Raw genomic sequence first — 24615 nt, forward strand, 5'->3', positions numbered from 1 at the left:
CGCAACACCTTACCGAATACAAACCATCCTTTGTATAATGCCAAATTCGTTTATCCTCGCACGCATGTCGACTAATCAGTATAGTTCAAATCAATTCCAAATCCTCCGAAGTCACCATAATCGCAACCTCCTCCAACCCCTGTCTATCTGCCTTCATCAACTCAGACACCTTTAAATTTGGAGCCCCATTCCTCAATACCGGTTTAAACTAATGAGGCTTGGGAAGCTAAAGGTCTGCCACCCTAACTGACTCCCCATTCCCCACCCTCCACCGAAGGCCTCAGTTCAAAATTTACCTCCACCACAGAATGCCTTTCCACCCCTATGACGACTTATTTTGCTTACTCGGCTCCAAAAATGATGTGTTGGGAAAATATTTGTCCCTAAGCACCATGCTAAGCATCGACTCCGGCTTCCTTAACACCCTCCAACTAATTTTAGCAAGCATAGCCAAATTAAAACCAATGAGGTCTCGAAAGCCCAAACTTACAACCTTCTTACTCTCAGTCAATTTTTCCCACGTCACCCAATGACATCCCCTAGCCTTTGATTGACTCCTCCACCAGATGATAGTTACCTCCCTCATTTTCTTCATCATCCACAATATCATTAAAATCTCCAATCACCAAGCATTTCCCACGTGAACTACTAATCCGCTTACTTAGCTCCTCCCACTGCCGTTTCCTTCGTTTATCATCCGTACTTGCATATACCGCTATCAACTTCCATTTCGACTACTCGAATCACTACCCACACCCAATTCAATATAAAAGCTACTCCAAAGAATACGAGAAATGTCCACCACATCTTTCCAAAAAACACACAATCCTCCACCAATACCTTTCGGTTCCACCGGTTGCATAAAGTCCATCTGTAACAACTTAAGTAAGTAACTGTAGCGATCACTCTTATTTTTTTGTCTTGAGTAAGATCACTACCTAATGTGATTTAAAATTTTAAAAGAGTTACAAATTCATGAATTTGAATGGATTTTCACATACATCATGTGATTTGAGTAATTTTTTTTTTCAAAATAACAAGGGAGATGTTGAATTTGTTAAGGCCTCAAGTACACTATGAAATCTTTCTAAATCCATCAAAATCATAGAATTGGCTACAATATTTTTATGTATTTAATACCATCACCATATGTGGTAAGATATATTCATATGAATATATGTATGTTATATAATTACCATCTAGTAGTCAAGATATAAATTGCATTATATACATATAAGTATTGTTGTTAAATTACAAAATCATACATAGCATTTTTTTTAACAAATAAATCTTCAACCTTTCAAAATAAAAAACCAAAACATGATTTTTTTTGGTCAAAAAAATCAAAACATGATTGGATAACCAAAATCATGACTGGATACATTGGATGTCATCTTTACTTTTATATATTCCCCTTCTTTTAAAATTCTTACTATATATATCCTTGAATTTTCAAATAAATTTGTTTAAAATTTTGATTGAATACCTTGAATTTTTAAACTCTTCTAAAAAATTTCAATATTCCAATTGAATACTCCGTCTTGGAGGTAGTACCAATATAGTTTTTTTTATATGTTTTCTATAAAGATTACATCACATGCAAATGTATACTATGCGTGCGTATGGGAATTTGGGGGATCCAAAAATCATGTTCGTTCATCGTACATCGTGTGATTGGTTTTCGTTATGTACTATTTATATTTAATTTTAAATTTTAAATGATTTCTAACTACACGATGTACGATGAACGGACATAATTTATGAATACCCAGAAAAAAGGATCTAGCGATGATCCTTTTCTAACAGGGCCAGTTTACATAGGAATCCGAGTGGTCCGGAGTCGGGGAAATACAATAGTGAAGCTTTTTCATGGACTCTTAGAATATATAATACATAATCTTTTTGTGTCCATTAAGTGTTCAATGAAATGTATGTTTAACATATCTCAGTGACACTAAATAGGACGTGTTGACATACTCAACATAATGAGCCAACATCACTCGACAGGAGATCTAGACATAATTTAGAAAGGCCACTCGAAAAAATTCTTTAGGTCCCCTATCGATAACACTCAACAAATGCCAGCATGCAAGCAGCATGGCTTGGTAGAGGACGAAATGCCCAAATGATTAACTATAGGAAAAAAAAACATGTTAAAAAGGATTTTTTTTTTTTTTTTACACTAGGACCCCCGAAGTTAATCTTTAGCTCCATCTCTTAATAAATATGACGTTACGCTATCACCAATGTCAGTGCGAGGGGTGGGGGGTTGAGAAAAAACCACCAAATTTTGGGTCCAAACCATCTCCAAGGGACGTATTTTGGGACTGGGAAAAATAGGATTTTAGGTCTGTTATCCCCATTTCCCCCTGTATAACGAAAGTGGGTCGAGGACCCTAGCTTGCCTGCACACATGTAGACCAGCCATGTGGGCCCCAGTGGGGAAGAATTGTCTGCGTGGCAGGCGCTCAACAAGCGTCCTTTCTACTGCAGGGATTGGCTACGTTGAGATCTAGTGGCTGGCGTGTCTCATGGGTTTTGATGTAGTGCGGCTCGCCTAGCTACATCCTTTTTTAAATGCATTGACTGAAATCCAATTTAATCAATTTTAACGTAAATAAAAAAAATCCAATGGTTCAAATTTAAATTCAGCAGTCATAACTCATAATAATATTATTAAGTAATCTAAATCAGATCCAACACCAACACTCCTCCAAAATTCTATAAATACCTATCCATTTGTTCACTAATCCATAAAAAATAATAATAATAAATTAAAAAAAGAGTCAATTTTCTCATATTTCACTACCTTTTTTTTAATTAATTTTTTTTTTAAAAATAAAATGTTCATACTAATAAAACAAGATAGATTATGCAAAAACTATTTCCAAAATTATTAGCCAAAAAAAAAACAATGAAATACAAAAGTTTAATAAATTATAAAGTTGGAGGTGAAGGTTACAGTGTAAGATTCCACATCGACCAACGGAGAGGGGGTGATTTTCCTTATATGTACATGCTCCCCTCCCTATAGCACGAGGCTTTTTGGGAACTCACTGTCTTCGAATTCCATCAGACTTCGAAGTTAAGCAAGTTCGGGCGAAAGCAATCCTAGGATGGGTGACCCACTGGGAAGTTCTTGTCTGAGTTTCTAGAAACAAAGCTGTGAGGGAATGGTAAGCCCAAAGCGGACAGTATTGTGCTACGACGGAGTCGAGACTGAGATGTGAGAGAATGGTATCAGAGCCACTCTGCCGTTCGGTACGGATGTGCCAGCGAGGACGCCGGGTTCCCCTTAAGTGGGATGGATTGTAAGATCCCACATCGACCAACGGAGAGGGGTGATGTGTCTTATATGTACATGTTCCCCTCCCTATAGCTTGAGGCCTTTTGAGAACTCACTGGCTTCAAATTTCATCGGAACTCCGAAGTTAAGCGAGTTCGGGCGAGAGCAATCCTAGGATGGTGATCCACTCGGAAGTTCTCATCTGAGTTCCCATAAACAAATCCGTGAGGGAATGGTAAGCCCAAAGCGGATAATATCGTGCTACGACGGAGTCGAGACTGAGATGTGACAGACAGGTCCCTTATAGTTTGAGGAAAAAATTGACCAATCTCATGTATAGATAAATAGTTAAAAATAGGGTAAAAGACTGTTTACTACCCTCATGTTTCATGGTTTTCAACATTTAGTACATCAAATTTTTTTCGTCTCAGATTCATACCTAAAGTGTAAATTTTGGGACAGTCTCATACATCCGTTAGTCAAATTATTAAGTTTCCCGTTAACTGTGACGTGGCGCACTGATTGGGTGCCATGTCATCCACGTTTTTTTTTTCTTTTCTTCTTCTTTCTTCTTCCTTCTTCTTCTTCCTCCGACTGCAACTTTTTTTTTTCTTCCTCCTCCTTCTTCCTTCCTCCTTCCTCCTTCCCCTTCTTCCCCTTCTTCCTTCTTCTTCCTTCTCCTTCTCTTTCTTCTTCTTCTTCCTCCGAATCTGCCCAAATTAATATTTTTTTTCTTCTTTCTTCTTCTTCTTCCTCCGACTGCAACTTTTTTTTTCTTCCTCCTTCTTCTCCTTCTTCCTTCTTCTTCCTCAAAAAAAAAAAAAAAAACCTTCATCTTCCCCAGATTCGGGGGAAGAAGAAGAAGGAAGAAGGGGAAGGAAGAATGAGAAGAAGGAGGAAGAAGAAGAAAGAAGAAAGAAGAAGGGAAAAAAAAAACTGAATCTGGGCAGATTCAGAGGAAGAAGATGAGGTAGAAGAGGAAGGAAGAAGGAGGAAGGAGAAGGAAGAAGGAGGAAGAAGAAGAAGCAAAAAAAAAAAAAAAAAAAAAAAAAAAAACTTCCCCAGATTCGGAGGAAGAAGAAGAAGAAGGAGAAGGAGAAGGAAGAAGGGGAAGAAGGGGAAGGAAGAAGGAGGAAGGAAAAAAAAAGTTGCAGTCGGAGGAAGAAGAAGAAGGAAGAAGAAAGAAGAAGAAAAAAAAAGAAAAAAAAAACGTGGATAACACGTGGCGTTCAGTCAGTGCGCCACGTCACAGTTAACGGGAGACTTAACAGCTTGACTAACGGATGTATGAGACTGTCCCAAAATTTACACTTCAGTTATGAATCTTAGACGAAAAAAACTTGATGTACTAAATGTTGAAAACCACGAAATATGAGGGTAGTAAACATATTTTACCCTTAAAAATATAGAGCTAAATTTTAGACCATTAGATTGAAGATAGCCTTAAGAATTTTTCTTTAAAAAAAACGATAATCTAAACTATTTGATAAGAGAGATTACGAGGACTAACACACTATCATGCTCATCCAAATCCCACATCTGCATAATGTTCATGCTTTTGAATTAATAAAACAAATTAAGTTATCAATTACAACTTAATGTGCCTGGATGAATTGCGTACGCACACATACATCTCCATCGACCCCTGTGTTGTATAAGAGATCAATAATTTAGAGGAAATAATTGGTTGGGTACCCATCTCTGCCGCTCTGGCATGAAAAAGTAGAAGAGAACAAAATAGAGGCCCTCGTGCAACTGGATGTGTCAATGTACATCACAACTTTATATCACATAATTATTCATTCATATTCATATAAATATTAATTTCATCAAAAAAGCAGAGCTTTTGCATGAAGCGCATGTGTGCGTTTGTGTGGGTAGACATTCTTCCTTTTCTCTCTTCTGCCCCTCTGCAGCAGCCAGGCATATGGCCCCTCAGGCCCCCCCACCCCTCTCTCTCTCTCTCTTTCTCTCTTATAATAACCTTTTGCAGCCTGCCAGTATCGTATGCATTCCATCTGCAAATTCCGTACAGTGCAATTTTTTTTTAATTCACATAAGTAGTCCCCCTACTCCTTATCATTCACATATCGCTTTCTCATTCTCCCCTTAGTTTCCTCTCTTATTATTATTTTCTTCATAATTAAGTTGCTTTGGCCCCTATTTTTCCTGAATTTTAGCATGTTCAATCAATCTATTTATGCATTTCATGTCGGCATGCAATCTTCTTCCTAATCATGCCATGGTAATTCTAGCAAAATATTTTGGAATTGGATAACAACTTGGAGAATTAAAGGGTGTCTAAGTGCCATTTGTCAACTGCTAAAAAAGACACCCGTGTGCACTTGAAAACTCCAAGGAGTTTCGATATACATCCCTATAGGCTTTGTTGGGACATATCTTTCTTCAATTTTTGAAATCTAGCTACTCTCCATTTGGAACAAGTACTTTAAAAGATAAAACGTACCAGATTCAATGAACTACATGAGAAAATGATAATATAGATTTTGGATCATACGATACGTTGAAACTCCGTATTCGATTATAAAACGTACATAAAATGACGAACTACAAAATATCTCTTTTTTTTTTTTACTAGTGTACAAGTGCATGAGGATCACACATAACATTATCGTCGCCGTAATAACTCTCATTATCCTAGTACAATTACCGACTGTGTTTAATTTGATAACCAAGTTAGATTGGTAAATGCACCTTTTTTGTCAAATCTCTATCTAAGGATCTCTTTATGGATCCACACCTTTCTTCAAGTCACCATCCGATCCACATTCTGTGCCACTCAAAGACAAGCCATCAGCTTCAAACCAATGTCAAGAAACAAAATGAGAGTAGAAGAGATAAACGGGAAATTACAGGACGAACCATGTCTTATCAAAATAATATAACATGTTGATTAGACTGACGATCATCGACACCTACTGTACGGAGCCGCCCGAAGATAATGTGTGGTGCATGTTAATTATGAATCATGATCCTGATCATCACGATGAACCCTAGCACACTGATTGAGCTCCCTCCCTTTATCAAACGAGAGAGAATGGATAATCAGTATTTTGATTCATAGAGAATCAGTATTGAAACAAAACAATTATGTTCTCTTTACACTCTTAATATCATAAGCAACAAGTGACCATAGATTTCTTCTGTTGAAACAAATTATTCAATAAAAACAAGTAGAAAGAAGTTAATGGAAAATTTCTATAACTAGCTGGGTCTAGTTAGCACTCTAGGGTTTTTGGCTTTATTTGTGACCAAAATTTTCATTCATTTGGCATTTGAAGTTTAAGTTTCAACATATTGACCTATTGAGGATTGCTTCTAGTAAGAACACGTAGAGATATATACTTCCTCATGGGTAATGCTAGGGAGACCAAAATTTTAAATTAATTAAATTGTGTAAACCAAATGATGTGGTTATTGATTATTGGATACTTAATCAAGTGTCGATTAACATGCCGATTTCTTATTGGTTTAAAAAATTTAGTCTTTCTAACATTACGCCTTCCTCATACTTCAAAGTCTTTGATTCCATCCTTAAGACCAACTCCAATGGTGGGCTAAAAGTCAAATTACCCCCCAAAATTCCCCCTGCCCCCCCCAAAACCCAATCCAACCTAAGGGGAAATTTTGGGCTAAATGCTAACTGCTAAACCAATGCCAGATTCCTTCCAAAATTTAGCCCAAAAATCAAAATTTAAATTTTTTAATATTTATCGAAATTTATTTTTTTTTTAGATTAAAATGTTCATAAAATTAATTTACGATAATCTACAAAAAAAAATTTAATTTAATTTAACAAAAAAAATAGCCTAAGTTCACTCTTTAATAATCCCGGGCTAAAATTTTAGACTAAAACTGTTAGAGCAGAAAAGCTATTTTTGTGCTAAAATATTTGGCTTTTAGCCCAACAATTGGAGATGGTCTAATAGCAAAATACGGCATCTTCTTCACACCAACCAATGTAACATTTATGGTACTTGATCTTGCACAGATGATCAATGGCTACCATTAAAGCTTTTAAAGAACACTGGCATATCGTTATTAAAGATAAGGAAAAAGGAGTACTCACGATGCATATAATCAGCAGATTATGTTTTGTAAAATATGATCGTAAACTATGTTACAATGTAAGGATGTTCCTGTGTTCAGCCTGCTTATGCTGCTTAACTTGATTGTTAGTAAAGATGCCCTACTAATGACGGGATTTAGACGTAAATTGCTAACTATGGTGGGTGGGATGATAAATGTTTGTGGCCCTTTTTTCATCAATCATTGAAGAAGAAGGTTGAGGCCTTCATTATATGATAACGGTAATTCAAACACGATAAATACTTATCATATCATTTTATGAATTTATCATAGAATCACACATTCAAATAAGAATTAACTCAACTAATGACTTATTTATAATCTAAGTCGAAGTTAGTTAGGGGATATGTTGTTCCATACTCATACATGAGGCATGATTTATGGTATTGTGAGATTATTTTTGGAAGTACGTATATATAGATATATATATATATATGTGTGTGTATATGTACGTATATATAGAGAGAGAGACAGAGAGAGATCCAAAACTATAACAAGGGGTTTAGAAAAGTGTTGAGATTAAAAGTCCAAAAGTCAATAGTGGGGTTTAGGAATTTACAGTCCACAGCTTCAAACTAGAACAAGGGGCATTCCAAGTTTCAAACGTTGGAATGGAACCAAAAGTACTGTCTCTCTCTCTCTCTCTCTCTCCTCACTTATTCACATGGTAAACAAGCTCCTGTGTCTTATTCACATGGTAAACAAGCTCCTGTGTCTTCTTCTGGTTTTCGTAATTCCATTGGCAGATCTTGTTGACGAACATGTGAAGGATTCACTTTTCTATTAGGCCCTATAGGGTGGTCTGCATGTGCCTTTCAAATTCACCACTTAAAGTTATAGCATTTCTTGAAATCTCGTACCCTCTACCTTAAATATTACAGTGGTAAATTTTCCGCAGCATCCACCCACTTTACTGTCAGCATCCTTCCCCGAGAGTCCAAACTAGTTTATGAATACGATAGTTCAAACCTTTTTTAACTATTCACTTTTGGAAAAACATTGTTAATTCAATTGCTTTGGCTTTGGAACTTCAAATCTTTGTTGGGTCGTGCGGTAAGATAAGTTACAAGTTTTGGAAGGATTGATTTCTTCTTTAGTTTTTATAGGGTTTTAATTAAACTGTTCTAATTTGTAAAGAGTGAGTTTGTATTTGACTGTAAATAGGCGGACACACAACCCTAACCAACTCTTAATTGATTTAAATTATGTTGCCAAATAATTTTACGATAAAATCTCAACTTTCTTTCACAATATTATAGCCCAGTTGTACACGTGTGCTCTAGTTTTCTACGTAACTAAACACTTTTTAGCCATTAGAAAGCTTTTACTACTCGAGGTCAGAGATTAGGGTCCCTCACTTTGTATAGGTTGCATGGATTGGCCTATAATATGCTCTCTCTCACTCTCCTCTCTCTCACATGGTGGTTGAGAATTGGGAGAGGTCGACTCCTATATATATATACATGTGCAACACTTTTGGCTACATCACAAAACTAGAGCATGCCCATACCATTGAATGCTCCCTCTGTCTAGGGTTTACTTGCAGCTTGTAGGAGAGCAAAGCATCAATGGCTGTCTTCATGGTAGTGGTTCTCTGTTTCCTCTGTTTGCTCTGCATCTGCTCTGCTCTTCTCAGATGGAATGAAGTTAGATACAGAAAGAAAGGCCTCCCTCCAGGCACAATGGGTTGGCCAGTCTTTGGTGAAACCACTGAGTTTCTCAAACAAGGTCCAAACTTCATGAAAAACCAGAGAGCAAGGTGATTATAGTTTTCACTTTCCTCTGTTTTCCGTACAAGTTTTGCTCTGCTTTTCTCTGGGTTTGTTTTAGAAAAAAAAAAATGGGTGGATTTTTCGAGTCCCGTTCTCTCAATCACCTGGTGACTAAGAATTTGTGGTCACCTACCATTGTATTTGATATTAACGGTCAAAATTAAACCATTAGTGGTTATCTATTTATTCTCCACTATTGATATCAAATCAACAGTCAGTGATCGTGCTTTTCTTGGTCACCAGTTGACAAAGAGAATATTTCTGCGGGTTTGTTTTAGTAAACTTCTTCTGATTAATTTGCTAATTTTTGGTTAGGTATGGGAGTTTTTTCAAATCCCACATATTGGGGTGCCCTACAGTGGTGTCCATGGATCCAGAGGTGAACAGATACATCCTAATGAATGAAGCCAAAGGGCTGGTTCCTGGCTACCCACAATCCATGTTGGATATTTTGGGAAAATGCAACATTGCAGCAGTCCATGGCTCCACTCACAAGTACATGAGAGGGGCACTGCTTGCCCTCATCAACCCTACCATGATCAGAGACCAGATTTTGCCCAAAATTGATGAGTTCATGAGATCCCACCTCACAGGCTGGGACAACCAAGTTATCAACATTCAAGAAAAAACCAAAGAGGTTTGTGTAACAACATCCCATGTTCTCCCTTAACCCATATTCGGAGGCGAACTGTAGTTAGTTTGACTCTAATTACAAATTACTTGTGTGTTTTTACTAACTGTGTGGAATTAAACTATAAGTCGGGCCCACAAAATATCATTATGGTGGAGTTGAACTCCTCCTCAGTTCAATTCCTCGTGGCTAATTACGGATTAGTAAACATGTTATGGTAATATTCCTTCAATATTCACTGTTGTAATGGATTTTTTTTCCAACTGTTTTATACAGATGGCACTTTTATCATCTCTGAAGCAGATTGCAGGCATTGAATCAAGCTCAATCACTCCAGCATTCAAGACAGAGTTCTTCAAGCTTGTGCTAGGCACCATTTCATTGCCTATTGATCTTCCTGGCACGAATTATTGCCGCGGTTTTCAGGTATACATCCGATTTTTTTTCTCGTCACCAAAATCTCTGATGGAAGTTGTTGTGGAAGGTCCAGCAACTGAGATTGGTGAAACGTTTTCTATGCAGGCAAGGAAGAATATTGTAAACATGTTGGAAAAGCTTATAGAGGAGAGAAGAGCTTCCAAAGAAGTCCATCAGGACATGCTTGGCTGCTTACTGAGAAGTGATGAAAACAAAAACAAACTAAGTGACGAAGAAATAATCGATATGGTCGTCACGATTTTGTATTCGGGTTATGAGACCGTTTCGACTACTTCCATGATGGCTGTCAAGTACCTCCATGATCATCCCAAAGTGCTTGAAGAACTCAGAGTAAGTTTATGATATGCTTTTCTCTTGTTACTAGTCTCGTCCAAACTTGCTTAACTTCGGAGCTTTGGTTCTGACTTTTTAACTGCACATTTTGTAGAAAGAGCATTTGGCAATTAGAGAAAAGAAAAATCCAGAGGACCCAATTGACTGGAACGACTTGAAATCTATGAAGTTTACTCGTGCGGTAAGAAATTTCTCACCTTTGATAAATTTGGATTTACCATTTGCTCTGGTTATGATAGCTGGTTTGCTAATATCTTTCATGCTGTTTTTAACCCTGCAGGTAATATTTGAGACCTCAAGATTAGCCACCATTGTGAATGGGGTATTAAGAAAAACCACTCAAGATATGGAACTAAATGGTAAGAAAATATATATGTTACATATTTAAGATTATTTTTAATGATTAATATATATATTTTTTTTAATTTTAACAATTTTTTTTGTATGTTTAAACAGGATATTTGATTCCGAAAGGATGGAGAATCTATGTGTATACAAGAGAGATTAATTATGACTCCTTTCTGTATCCGGAACCTTTAACCTTCAACCCATGGAGATGGCTGGTTAGTGAAACTATTTGTATTTTTCTCTGACCCCCTCGACTTTGAAAAGGGAAATAAACTCGGAATTTGAACAAAAGTCGGAATTTCTAAACTGGGTTTGAATGCAAAATGCAGGACAGGAGCTTGGAGTCTTCAACCTTCTTCTTTATATTTGGAGGTGGCACCAGACTCTGTCCAGGAAAGGAGCTAGGGATAGCAGAAATTTCAACTTTCCTGCACTACTTTGTAACTAGATACAGGTAAATTTTGATCTGATTTTTACCAAAAGTAAAATAAAGTATAATAAGTGTTTCTTTCGTAGGACCGCCCACAAATTTGATCAATTATTCTTCTAGGTGTAACTTAAGCATTCAGCTTCATCACATAGCTTTAGCTCGTTGATTCGATTGTTAAATTATTAAAGATAAAGTTCTAATATCCTTGCAGGTGGGAAGAAGTTGGGGGAGACAAACTGATGAAATTTCCAAGAGTAGAGGCCCCGAATGGACTGCACCTTAGGGTTTCATCTTACTGACTAATTTATGTACATGGAAAAAAGAGAGAACACAATATATAGGTCATGGGAGAGAAATATGATGTATGATAAGGTGCTAACACATTAGAGAAATTAATGGAATTTGAGCATTTTCCTTTTGTCGGATATTCGTATTGAAAATATTTGCTTAACTTAACCTAAACCTAAAGTGATGGTGATATTTATTATCTAATTGATTATCGTTAGACGAATTTGATTTAATTTATCAATTATACTAATTTTAAAATTTAAACTAATTTAACAGTAATTAATAAGGTGGTAAGGAGAGATTTTCAATGTGTCCGGAGCACGAGACGTTACGTTATATGTTGTTATACAAGGAAAGGAAAGCTTTTTTTTTTCCCCAAGTGTCTCTTTACTTGTATAATGACTTATGGCTTATGTGTCTGTGTTCTAGACACCTTTAAAAATCTCTTGGGGATGAGCATCACCATCAGTTGGAGATGGTGAGAGATTTTTCAATGTGTTAGGACATGACACGATACAACAAGTATAATAATATAATTAGTTGGCAACTTAAAGAAAAAAAATTACAACTAATTATATAATAACACTTGATGTAATAAACCGTATTTTTAACATACTAAAAATTTCTCGAAAATAATGAGCAAAAATGCAATCTATTTTATTTCTGCAGTGGAGATGCACAGAAAAACTGTCAACTGACAAATAATTATAATGCCAAAAATGTTTTTCCCTAGGTCCTTGTAGAGCAGGCTCCGTCCTATATTTTACAGACTTGCACTTAATATAAGGTATCTTCAAATGAATTCTATAATATTTGTACAAAGAATAATATGCACAAAAAGAATTTTATTTGGGTTCTATAAAATGTTTTCCTTTTTCCATTGCGTCAATGTAGCAGTATACATGTAAGGACAAAAGAAGGTTATGGTATTTGGCAGTATGGAAGTGTGTTGAGATTCAAATTTTACTAAATATAGAGTACGATCTCACCAACTAACTCTTAGTTTAATAATATTTTTCTTCACGATGTCTGAAGTTGTCTTAAGTTCCAGTTCTCATTTCTCCATTAATTAGAAACACTCGCAATCCTAGTGGTTGAGAGCAATGATTCCACTTTTGGATTGGAATAAGAAAGAATCTTGGTTTAGGCAGCCCAGCCATGTGTACTGTCCAACCACCTTTTCGTCGTTTTGATATACTTGTCAACAAAAGTTTAAGTAAAAATTAAAAAACGATGTAATATTGTTGTATTAATGTTGGACAAAATACGTGATCAGGTCGTCTAAATGCAAAATCCAAACATTCTCCTTTGGGCTGATCAAGATGTCCATAGTTTAGTGGGTTAAGGTGTACCCGAGTGAAATTCTAGACCATTGGGTTTTTGTTCCGAGTCATTGACAACTCTATGCACTAATGGAGGAAGGAAACGTAAATAAGGTCTCATACATGAACTTATTGGGTTGCTTAATATGGAGATTAAGGAATGGTTTAGAAGTGAGGTGCTTAAAAAAAAACACTAATAAAAAAAAAGTTATGAGGGTTTTAGGTGTTTGGTAAACTGAAAAAAAATGGTTTATTTTGGAAGATGCTGTGAGAATAAGCTGAAATCAAAGGAAAAAGCTGAAGCTGCTATTTGCAGCTTTGGAAAACTGGTTTTTTTTTTCAAAGCACGCGGAGCTACAGTGCTCATTTAATGAAAAGACCCACTATCAGACTGTTTTTTTTTTCCAAAACACTTTTACAAAAAAATTTACCAAACACTCTGCTGATTTATTTCACAACCGCTTATTCTCACAGCACAGCCGCTTATTCTTACAGTAATTTTTTTTTCAAAGCACAGCAATACCAAACCAGCCTTAAGCCTCCCAAAATAAATGTGCGGGAATCAAGGTGAGTCCTGTCCAGACTCCCATATACACTGTAACCGAAAGTGTGATTTGGACGCAAAAAGAAACTCAAGCCCCTATGCTATTACATGTGTAACTTTCTAATCCCACATGCCTTTCGATACCATGCTCAAGTGTACGACATGCACTATTTGAATAGAGAGCTGGATGTGCAGTAAGAAATTCAACAACAGTTACAAATTTTGGTGTAAACTACACCGGTCCATACTAGGAAGTATTTTTCTCCTCTCTCCATATCTAATGTTTATTTGTTCTTTTTTAACCGTCTAGATTGTCTGTGCTCAACAATTCCTCCTCCTTGCGTACAATGTGTTGGTTTAACACTAGTAGTAAATTTGGTTTCTTTTACTTTGCAATCTACGATACAAGCAATGGCGGATCCAAAATTTGAACATTGGATGGTCCTAATTGTAAAAGTTTCAAAAAAACTTAAACGAGAATAACATTGAAAATTTTTACAATAAATTACTATTTGATGTTAGAGAGAAACATTCCAAGATCAGATTGTTTGATCTAATCAAAATAAAATAATATATCATATGAACTAACAAAGACATAATATATATATATATATATATTAAAAATTATTATTTGCACTCTAAAAATATCACTTTGTATTTCAAACTGAGAAAGAAATCTACACTTATGAGGAGTGCAAAATGTGATTTTTAAAGTATAGATAAAAGTTCTCTATAAATTAACCAACAATGATCAAATTGTTATAAAAAAATCATAAACTACATCACAATAATCATATGGATATTTTCATCTAATACACATAAGACCAAAATCATAAAATTTATTTGAAATTCAATATTGTAATGAGGTGATGATGGAAAGATAGAGGTGGAATAATTGTGGTGGGGTTCCGGGGTAAGGTTTGTATTGGATGGGTGGATTTGGGGTTTTGTTCTAATTAAAAGAGGGAATTGCATGAGAAATAGTTGGGCCTCGGGTTTGTAGACGAAAAAGAGTGTTAATATTTTGAATGACCTGGCTCAAAACGGCACCGTCTGGCCAGGTCATTAAAAACAATATTAAACCTCCTTCTTCTTAGCTAAATTCTACTGGGTGCTGCGCTGCAAATTCATGGAGTTCCAAAACCAGCACGGTACCATGCAGTCGGGTGGTCCTCAACGATCTTCACAGATGCTTTTCCAATCTTCCGGAGGGTCCTGGGACCAACCCGGTCCTGTAATGGATCTGCCCCTGGTTACAAGTTGGTCAACTTGTAATCGTGTTTCACTTTGGTCTTCTAATTTAGTCCGATTGCCCTCCATTTGCATCAAGTGTCCCAATTACTATCTTGAATGAAACATTTAAACTCAAATATTAATAGACGAAAGTTACATAACTGTTACATTTGAACAATTTAAGTGGGAAGTTACATATTTGAATGACTAAAGTGAAAAACTAGTATAAATTCAAAAACCGCTGCCATAATTTACCCGTAACTTATACATCCTCAGTTAACTTGTGGTAAATTCATATGTACAGTTGTAAATTAGCTCCTCCCAAATTGTAAAAAAAAAAGCCATGTGGTGTCTCACATTTCGCGCATAATTTAAAATTTGTAAGTCACCTGTGGCCGCGTGTGTGGAGAGGCTAGTCATATCTTAAGTCTTTAACCGTCTCAAATAACAATGTATGATTAGTTTGAGATACTGCTAATGTTTTTTTTTTTATTTAGAAAACCTCGATGGTATGAGGGGAATTTTATTGATATAGAAAGAAAAAAAAGGTAGACCTAATTAGGAGGACATAAACCTAACCCCTCATAATACAAGGAAAAAGGATAAAAAAAAATTCATGAAAAGAAGAGGGGACATAAACATTACCCTTCTAGAAACAAAATCAACAAAAGATACAAGGGAAAAGAGGGGGACATGAAACCTAACTTCTCTAAAGCCGAACCTAAAGGTCTAATCGAGATACTGCTAACGCAATATCTCAGGTATATACATGAAAATTTTTATAGCGTGACAAGCATAAATAATTTTTTTTTAATATGACAGTCACACCGTTATACGTTGCTACTAATTTGCATGTTAGAATATATGTGGACGATAAAGTATACTTTCCAAACTAAGAGACAATCTTCGATAGATGTCTCGTGAACGGTCATGTATACTAAGCCAATAAAGTGTTATCAGGTTGACACAAATGGTGTTTGATTAACCAAAAAACAGATGTGTGTTTGCGTGAGAGAGAGTATGAAGGTCAAAGACGTGACTCATTGCCACATTGAAGTTTTTCTTATGCTCCCAACCTAAAGTATACTAATAGTAAACAAAAAGATATGTTATGACAGTGTAACGATCACATTGAAAAATTTCTTGTAACGAATGCCATAAACTCTTCATAAACAACACGTGGGACGTTAATAATGGATGACTAGAATTAGAATCTAAAAAGCTAAAGTCAAGTCCTTTTTAAACCTCATAAAATCAAAAGCTGGTCTTTTTACAGTTGCAAATCTCAATCTCAGCTTGCTTTTGGGAGAGTTTGAACCATTCTCTTTCACCTTTAAACCTCGGACACGTTTCCTCCCTAACTCCCCACACTTGTGCCGCTTCCTCCTCCTCCTCACGTGCCACCACGTCCCCCCTCCATTTATATTCCTATACGAACTCCCTCGCCTCCTTCCAACGCCTCTCACTCCTCCCTCTCCCTCTCTCTCGAACTTTGCCCCTTTCACCTCCAATGGCTTCAGCGACACCCCTTTTGACGGATGAGCTCGACATTGTGATCCCGACCATCAGAAACCTCGACTTCCTCGAGATGTGGCGGCCGTTCCTGCAGCCCTACCACCTCATCATCGTCCAGGACGGTGATCCGACGGAGACCATCAAGGTCCCCGACGGCTTCGACTACGAGCTCTACAACCGCAACGACATTAACAGGATTCTGGGTCCGAGGTCGTCCTGCATTTCGTTCAAAGACTCTGCCTGCCGATGCTTTGGTTACATGGTCTCCAAGAAGAAGTACATCTTCACCATCGACGATGACTGCTTTGTATATCCTCTCCTCTTCTTATTTTTCTAGGTTTTCCAATCCTCTTGTTTTTAAATTCCTTTTTTTTTTCTTTTGGGTTTTTAAACTCTGGATCTTGGTTTTATTCGATCTTCTATTTCATACTTTTGCGTGAAATATAGATGATTGCATCATACATGGGGCACGTTCTTCTGTCACTATCGTTTTTTTTTTCCTTTAATTATATGTTTGATCACTACGAGTCTAGGTTTAAATTGTTGTTTTTATATATTTTAATTATATGAATATTGACGGCATTGCTTACACACCATCTAATACTGTAACATATAAAATGATATAAGCTTCCTCAATTTGTAGAGAATGTATGTCTAAAAGCACTATTGATGGCATCTAGTTTGATCTGAATTGACAATAATTTTTCAATAGTGATCGAGCTTATTTGGAATGATTAATGTTTGTAAGTGTATAATTAAACACATGAAACTGCTATATTTGACTTGTGATATATCACTACAGACAGTAGCATCTGTATGTACGTAGGTAAATCCCTATCTTAAATCAGTTTAGGTAATAGTCCCCTTCTCCTTAGATAGAGAAAATTGTTTGCAATAATTGTAATGACACTGATGGTATCTCAAACCAATCACACATGTTTTGCTTTTTAACTATCTCACATATCAATGTGTGATTAGCGTCCAATTCAATTACAGATTGTAATGCCTTTTAATTTTTCTTCATATTATTTTGTAGTTGTTTTAGAATATTGTTGCTACAGTGACATCCTCGTTGTATGAAAATGATTCTCCTCTCCATTCCCCACTATTTTAAATTTGGAATGGGCTCTAGATAAAGATATAGCGTATGCATTTGTTTTATATGCAACTTGCTTCTGTCCTTTCCTCCCAATTCTGAAGTACTTAATTTCAATTTGTTTGTACTACAACTGTGAAATTGTTAGCATATATTTTTAAGTGATCATGATTTTCTGTGTGTATGCTTATAGGTTGCAACAGACCCATCTGGCAAACCAGTAAATGCACTGGAGCAACACATCAAGAACATCCTTTCACCATCCACCCCATTTTTCTTCAACACCTTGTATGATCCCTTCAGAGACGGTGCGGATTTTGTTCGTGGATACCCTTTCAGTCTCCGTGAGGGTGTTCCGACAGCTGTCTCTCACGGTCTCTGGCTCAACATCCCGGATTATGATGCACCAACACAGCTTGTGAAGCCACTTGAGAGAAACACCAGGTAGACACGCCCTAAAACCTTATCTTTTGCATTGTACGCATTATGCAACATATGTTTCCTAAAATTATATGCTTATGCTTTCACTAGATTTGTGGATGCTGTTCTGACAATCCCAAAGGGCACATTGTTCCCAATGTGTGGGATGAACTTGGCTTTCGACCGCGACCTCATCGGCCCCGCAATGTACTTCGGACTCATGGGTGACGGTCAACCAATTGGACGTTACGACGATATGTGGGCTGGCTGGTGCACCAAGGTTCCCTTTCTTCTCTTGTTTTAACCATACAATATGCCCATATGTCTTCTAATTCTTCCATTGTTCTTTTTTTTTTCATGTGAATGATATATTATGTTGCATATATCGGTTAGGTCAGTTGGTTAGAACAATATGCCGTCCCAGATATTAACAATGTATGGTCATAAATATTTCAGGTGATAACAGATCATTTGGGGCTTGGAGTGAAGACAGGGCTGCCATATATCTACCACAGCAAAGCCAGCAATCCATTTGTGAACCTGAGGAAGGAGTACAAGGGCATCTTCTGGCAGGAAGAGATCATCCCATTCTTCCAGTCTGCTGTCCTTCCCAAAGACTGCACCACCGTGCAAGCATGCTACATTGAGCTCTCCAAGCAGGTCAAGGAGAAGCTCAGCAAGGTCGATCCCTACTTCGACAAGCTGGCCGACGCCATGGTCACATGGATTGAAGCTTGGGATGAGCTCAACCCTAATGGTCCTGGAGCTAAACTGGCCAACGGCAAGGCCAAGTGAAAAAAAAAATTATTAAAAAGTTGATTCAACTGCATTATGCTCTTTATATTTTTACTGTACTTTCTGGGATTATATCTTATGGTTAGTTTAGTGACTGTAATCTTTTGTTTTTTACCCTCCTCCTGAGCCACTTTGGTCATCGCTTCGAGTTGCATATCGACAGATGTAATTTTTATTTAACTTTGTCCAATGAGCTTAGTGCAATAAAAGTATGTAGTTCATATAGAATTCAAATCCAGAGACAAAATGTTTTCCTAGTATTTGAGCATATTTTGTCAAGCTTTCTACTATCTTGATCGGAAATGTCAGTTTTATACGTCCAAATATAATTTCTGTTTTTCATTTAAGTCTTTTTACATGACGAGGTTGAAGACCATGTAATGTATTCCCAAGAGCCCGACCCAAGTCAATCTACAGTTTGACATCATTACACCATCCCGTTGCATCTAAGTTTCTCTCATTTGCGGGGCTCCTCTTCATTCGCTAATAAATATGATAAACAAGAAGGGAGCTCCAAGAGACCATATGCTCAAGTTTGAATTGTTTGATGTGAGACAACTCAAACATAAGAGATAAGAAACCGGAACTTAACTGCACTGTTAATATCAGACAGAATTTAATCAAAATTGAAGTCAATGTGACCAAGATAAATTGCTTACAAACTCAAAAGTACGCAAACATAAATAAAAATCGTCTATCAAACTCAAAATTGCTGAAAATTAGCTTCTAATTAAATATAAAGTTGCCGCTCCAGTTGCTCGTCGCTGTCTCCAAATAAAAAGGAATAGGATGTACGGTGTTTCGGTAATGGGAGGATGGAGCTCTAGGCCAACTTGGTCAACAAACTTAAAACCGTTCATCTTCAATTTGGGGTGGGTTGATCTTCAAACTTTTGACGCTTGGCGTCATGTTCCTCGCCATCTTCATGGTTAAGATGTTCATTGACAGCCTCCGGACCCAAGAGAGAGATGTGTTTGCTGGTGATTGTACGACCTGCCCTCAGCTTTGGCCCCCAGTGCCTCTCTGGATTTGGAAGGAAGCGTGCTACCTTCTTGGTTTGTGCCTTGCTAAGAGACGCAACAGCTCGAGCAAAGTTAGCCTGCAAAAGAGAAAATGTCAAAAAGAGTGGTTAGCTAGATATCTCTCACTGCCCCTCTCGAACGCGCACATACACACGGGGTGATTTGTTCCATGAAATTACATGCACATAGCAAAAGAAGAAAAGGCAAATATAATCAGAAGAAACAAATAATCGTTATTAATATTCAAAAATGGGAGAAACATACTTGAAGAACAGGTTCCTTGGCAAGTATCACGGTTCCTGACTGATCTGCAGGCTGAGGTTTCACCGGGTGATTCTTCACCTACACAAAATAAAGGCACAATAAGATACCACACGCCCAACGCAAGAACTAGTAAATAGCACTAATCTCATAGAAAGTCTACATAATTTAGAGAGTAGAGGCAGGAAAAGCAACAACAGAACCACACTGTTAATTGGGGAGTGGGAAGGAATCTCCGTGCAGGGATCTTAGAAGATTGTGAACTAGTTGAAAATTTTATACACGCATCACGCAAGAAACAAATGAGAGCTGAAAGTGACAGCTCACCCAACAGCGCATTATGTCCCAAATGACATCCATGGGAGCATCTGATTTCAACCCCAATGGGTTTACATGAGTTCCAGATATACGATATCCTGCATTGATCACAGCAGAACGGAAAATCACAGCAGATGGGGAAGTGCACTTAAGTGTGGCACAGAGGTTGTGCAGACTCAAGAACAAAGGAACATCAGGCAGTTCCTGCAAACAAACACAGACATCAGTGGAACTGTTTTAGCACATCTAATTTATGTCTAATAGGATCAGTATTAAGACAAAGGGCACACCTCTGAAATTGTTGTTAGTACAGCAGAGATGCGATCATAAGCAGGATACCGCTCCTTCATAGACTTCACATCAGATAGTATGGAAGTCACCCATTCTTGATCATGAATAGGAGCAGACCATATAGGCCCACCCATATTGAATTTCTTTCCACAATCACTGCATTCTTGAGGAACAACGGGACCAAAACCTGGTAAATATCTCACACTGGTGTTCTGAAAGAATAAAGTAATCCCTTATCAGAAAATTATTGATATAAATAACGGAAATAAAATAAATCCATTTATCTGAAGCATCAAGCCTGCTACAGACACAAATCTTTGTAAAAATCAGAGCAGTCAAACATATCTAATACACACACAGGGACAAATATATGAAGATATTCCGCAAGGGGACAAAGCTTACTAATAGAACAATAACTATGAGAGATCAACGTCCTATAATTGAAGTTAACTGTCCTATAATTGAGATATAACTGTCTTAAAAGGTAGTGTCAAACAATCAACCCTCATAACGGTCAATTTAACTTTTTAAAGTCATTGTTACAACTATAATTTAGATGAGGGGTTTACGTATACTTCAGGAAAAGCAAGAAAATCAACTTTTTAAACATGATTTTTGTCATGAATAGATGAGCACAACCTAACTCTCAAGGTATATTATATCATCACCGTACCTTTGTGACAGTCCTTCCAATAGGCTGAAGATGAAAAGAATCGCAACCAATGCACTGATACACATAGGAGAGCTTAAGGGGAGTGTTCTTCATTGCACTTGCAGAACTGCAACCAATTGTTGAACTATCATACAACAGCAAAAGGAAGAAGTCTAATAGCTAACATTGAATGATATAGAAAATAGGTCACATACGAGTAGATACGAACAAAAACTCGGACATAAAAGTCCATCTGTACAGATAGCACAGGAACAATGTATCGTTTGTATCGATTTGCATGACTCTGCATTGTACAAAGAAGAAATTAACTATGCACCAAAAAAAAAATTTATATATATATATATATGCACACACATCCAATTTAAATGAGTTGAAATATAACTTATGGTCCATTAGGGGCAGTCTTCATGTTTTTAAAGTCATTTGCCTATCGAGTTAACTAACTTCAAGCTAAACTTAATTGAAAACCTATAATTGTGACCAACACCATCATTACGCCCAAAAAAATACAGTAAATATTTGCTATAGAAAAGACATTTGCCAACAACTACATTACCAATACAAATGCAATATCAATTCTGCTTCCTTTCAGGCTAAATTGTTAAATAATAGGTTTCAAGTAGTTTGCATGTTCAACGTAAAATGTCTAATCAAGGACATGATGATACCTCAATGCAAGCTAGGAGGATCCTCAAAGCCATCTCGTGACAATATTTCCCTCTCAATGGATAGGAACCATATCTAATCAACAGAACAGTTTGAGAAAGCTCAGTCCAAGAATCAGAATATATGCTTAATCAAAATCAATCAGCAAAAAGGTATGAGTGCTTACTTTGAATAGCAAACCTCCCCATTACCACCACATAGCACAGCCATATCAGTTGCCGTACACATTAGCAATCCTCCATCAACAACAGATTGAACCGCAGAGTCCAAGAAGACAGAGGGAGAACCATAAGGATCAAGATCGACCTGAAACACCAATAACCAGCAAAGAGTATGTTACTCTTTATGCTAAAAAGTATTAAATGATAGGAATCCGCACAAAAGAATTATCTCTAGGGAAGAAAGGAATAAGGGTAATCATTATCATTGTGAAGTGTGTGGGCCCGTTAATGAAACCAATTCCAGTCCATTCTTTATTCAAATAATTTTAGAATATTATATTTTATTCTGATAAATATTCTAATTTCTAAATGAGAATTCCTTGAGAAATAGCATAAACTATATAACAGCATAGGCATACCACATCAAATTCTTTTGGATGGGTGAGCATATGCACACGGGCATCAGCAAGATGTGATTCCACCTTTGAACATGCAACCGAACCATTGAACTTGATATTTCTCCTACAAGCTTCAACAGCATCTGCAGGAAGACGAATAGTGATAACTGTTCTGATGTTTACAAGCAATAAGAAAAGCTGATATGGATCTACAACTTGGGTATATCAATATGTATTTAAATAGAAACTAGAAGTCCATAATCTCATCTAATTTGGTCTATATGTCCATTAATTATTCCTTTTCTTTTAAGAACAAACAAAGTAACCTTCTAAAAGGTTAACAAAAAAACTGGCCATATGCATTTAAGTGCAGTAGTTCGAGAAAACCTAAAATCTACCTTTATCATTGTCTAGAGCAACAACTTGACCAATTCCTTCCACTTCACGAGCATACCTAAGAGCTCTTAAACCAGAAGCTGACAAGGCCTGTGAACGCAAATGATACAAAAGAGAAATGTGAATTTGCATCTTCCAGATTAAAGAACAAAGATGAAAGAAACTAATTAATTGATTCTGATCAAAATTCATGAAAAAACCTCAAGAACTCTTGGTGGCTTCAGTTCCCCATGCCATTTTCCCTCAGTGACCTTCTCTGGTTCTTCTGAAACGCTACATGGTTCATCTTGAGATACCTCTGCTGCCATTTCACAATCTCCATTGGTTTTTTCTTCATGATTAGCAGGCTCAATAGGTACTTCTTCTACGACACAGTTTGAAGCATCTTTGTCAGACTCCTTCACTGCAGTTTTTGTTTTCTTGGACAATCTTGCTTCATGCTCCTCCTTGCGTTTAGTTATGAATGTCCTCAGAACAGCAATGGATACGTCTCTGTTGTTCACCTAATTATTACACAATGAAACAATCAAGACTCCTGAATTACTAAATCTAAAAGTCAGCCAGCAAACTTAAGTGATTGAATGTATCCAATAAATAGTGATCAATAATGCTGAAAATTCAACAGTCATACATATCGCAAATCACCCCCTACATAATATTTACAATACTAAAAAAAACTGCTAATAACATAACCAAAACGGGATGTTAAGTATTGGAAAGCAAAGAACTTTGGGCGACGACTAGGTTAACTCGTCCATATTGAATTTGCACTGCATATATAAACCGTAAGCAGAAATACATAATCTAAATGATGAGCCTTGGGTTTCTTCCACTTACATGCTCCCAAATGCGAGACACAATTAACATTTCCAATCCAAGGCTTCATCACACACATTCCTCAACGATTACTAATCAAAAAAATAAAACCGTTCGCATATCGAAATTCTTCGATTCTAAACATTAATCTTTCCGATTCCTACGATACTACCCCAGCAACCAAACACAACTTTTCACCAACTAACACTGAGCCAACTGACTTCCAATTCAGAACAACTCAAAAACACAGAAAACCCTCAAACATTTCATCTCAAAAATCCCAACAAACCCAATTCAAAAATCACAGAAACGGAAGATTTTGGCACCTGGGTTTTGTTGTAAAACACTTGGTTCTTAGCATGCATGAGAATCTCAGCCTCTCCTTCCTTGATGATGGCGTAATCACTGAGATCGGTCGCCATTGTTCCTCCACTTCCAAGCAAAAAAAAAAAACAACCCCAAATCTCTTCCTTCCGAGAACAAAGTCAAAACTCTAAAAAGCAGGAGGCTTTCTTCTTCGTCTTCCTCTATGGAACCCCTGGCCGGAGTCTGCGAATTTGTGCAAGGAGCCTCAAACTGAAGACTTTTTATAGGTAGACTGTAGACAGTACAAATATGCTTATTAATTAACCCTATCTTTTGCTGCTAATCGCGATTAAAGTTTTGATTTTTCGGATAAATTGACGTTTCTTTTTCTTCTTTTTTCTGCTTAAACCCTAACATGAACGGGAAGTTGTAAAAGTGGTGCGTGGAGTGGGAGGGGATGTCGGGTCACCCCCTATCCGGGGCTCCAAATAAGAAAAGTTGTAAACAAAACCTTCTTCTTCTTTTTTAATTATTAATATCACTAAGCCAAATAGCCAAATACAAACATATTTTGTTATAAAACTGAGTCGTTTAATATAAATGTACGTCTTTCATAATAGTTTGAGTGAGTGTGATACTTGTATATATGTATCAGACAACTTTAGTTTGATACATATAACATAAGTTATACAACACTAATAATGCACAAGAGTGAGTTCAATATGTTAAGTATCACATTTAAATTT

The 24615-nt window shown here is 36.8% G+C and overlaps 3 protein-coding genes across 3 annotated transcripts; 2 read left to right on the forward strand and 1 right to left on the reverse strand.

Annotated features, from left to right (window-relative positions):
- The first annotated feature begins 8803 nt into the window (after positions 1-8803).
- Positions 8804-11766, forward strand: LOC126583959 (cytochrome P450 85A-like). Its single transcript, XM_050248517.1, has 9 exons — positions 8804-9155; positions 9484-9805; positions 10076-10225; positions 10322-10567; positions 10665-10751; positions 10851-10929; positions 11027-11133; positions 11248-11372; positions 11560-11766. Exons 1-9 carry the CDS (start codon positions 8965-8967, stop codon positions 11645-11647), a joined length of 1395 nt encoding a protein of 464 aa, XP_050104474.1. The 5' UTR covers positions 8804-8964; the 3' UTR covers positions 11648-11766.
- Positions 11767-16135: 4369 nt separating this feature from the next.
- LOC126583967 (UDP-arabinopyranose mutase 3) lies at positions 16136-18789 on the forward strand. Its single transcript, XM_050248531.1, has 4 exons — positions 16136-16557; positions 17540-17790; positions 17878-18046; positions 18223-18789. The coding sequence occupies exons 1-4, from the start codon at positions 16246-16248 to the stop codon at positions 18559-18561; spliced, it is 1071 nt and encodes a 356-aa protein (XP_050104488.1). The 5' UTR covers positions 16136-16245; the 3' UTR covers positions 18562-18789.
- Positions 18790-19134: 345 nt separating this feature from the next.
- On the reverse strand, positions 19135-24309 carry LOC126583957 (probable tRNA (guanine(26)-N(2))-dimethyltransferase 2). Its single transcript, XM_050248513.1, has 12 exons — positions 23890-24309; positions 22948-23250; positions 22750-22837; positions 22373-22494; positions 21959-22098; positions 21795-21867; positions 21321-21409; positions 21127-21232; positions 20453-20665; positions 20172-20366; positions 19848-19925; positions 19135-19660 (listed from the first exon to the last, which is right to left on the reverse strand). The coding sequence occupies exons 1-12, from the start codon at positions 23983-23985 to the stop codon at positions 19424-19426; spliced, it is 1740 nt and encodes a 579-aa protein (XP_050104470.1). The 5' UTR covers positions 23986-24309; the 3' UTR covers positions 19135-19423.
- Positions 24310-24615: the final 306 nt, after the last annotated feature.

Source organism: Malus sylvestris, chromosome 9, assembly GCF_916048215.2.
Source record: "Malus sylvestris chromosome 9, drMalSylv7.2, whole genome shotgun sequence".
NCBI classification, from domain to species: Eukaryota; Viridiplantae; Streptophyta; class Magnoliopsida; order Rosales; family Rosaceae; genus Malus; species Malus sylvestris.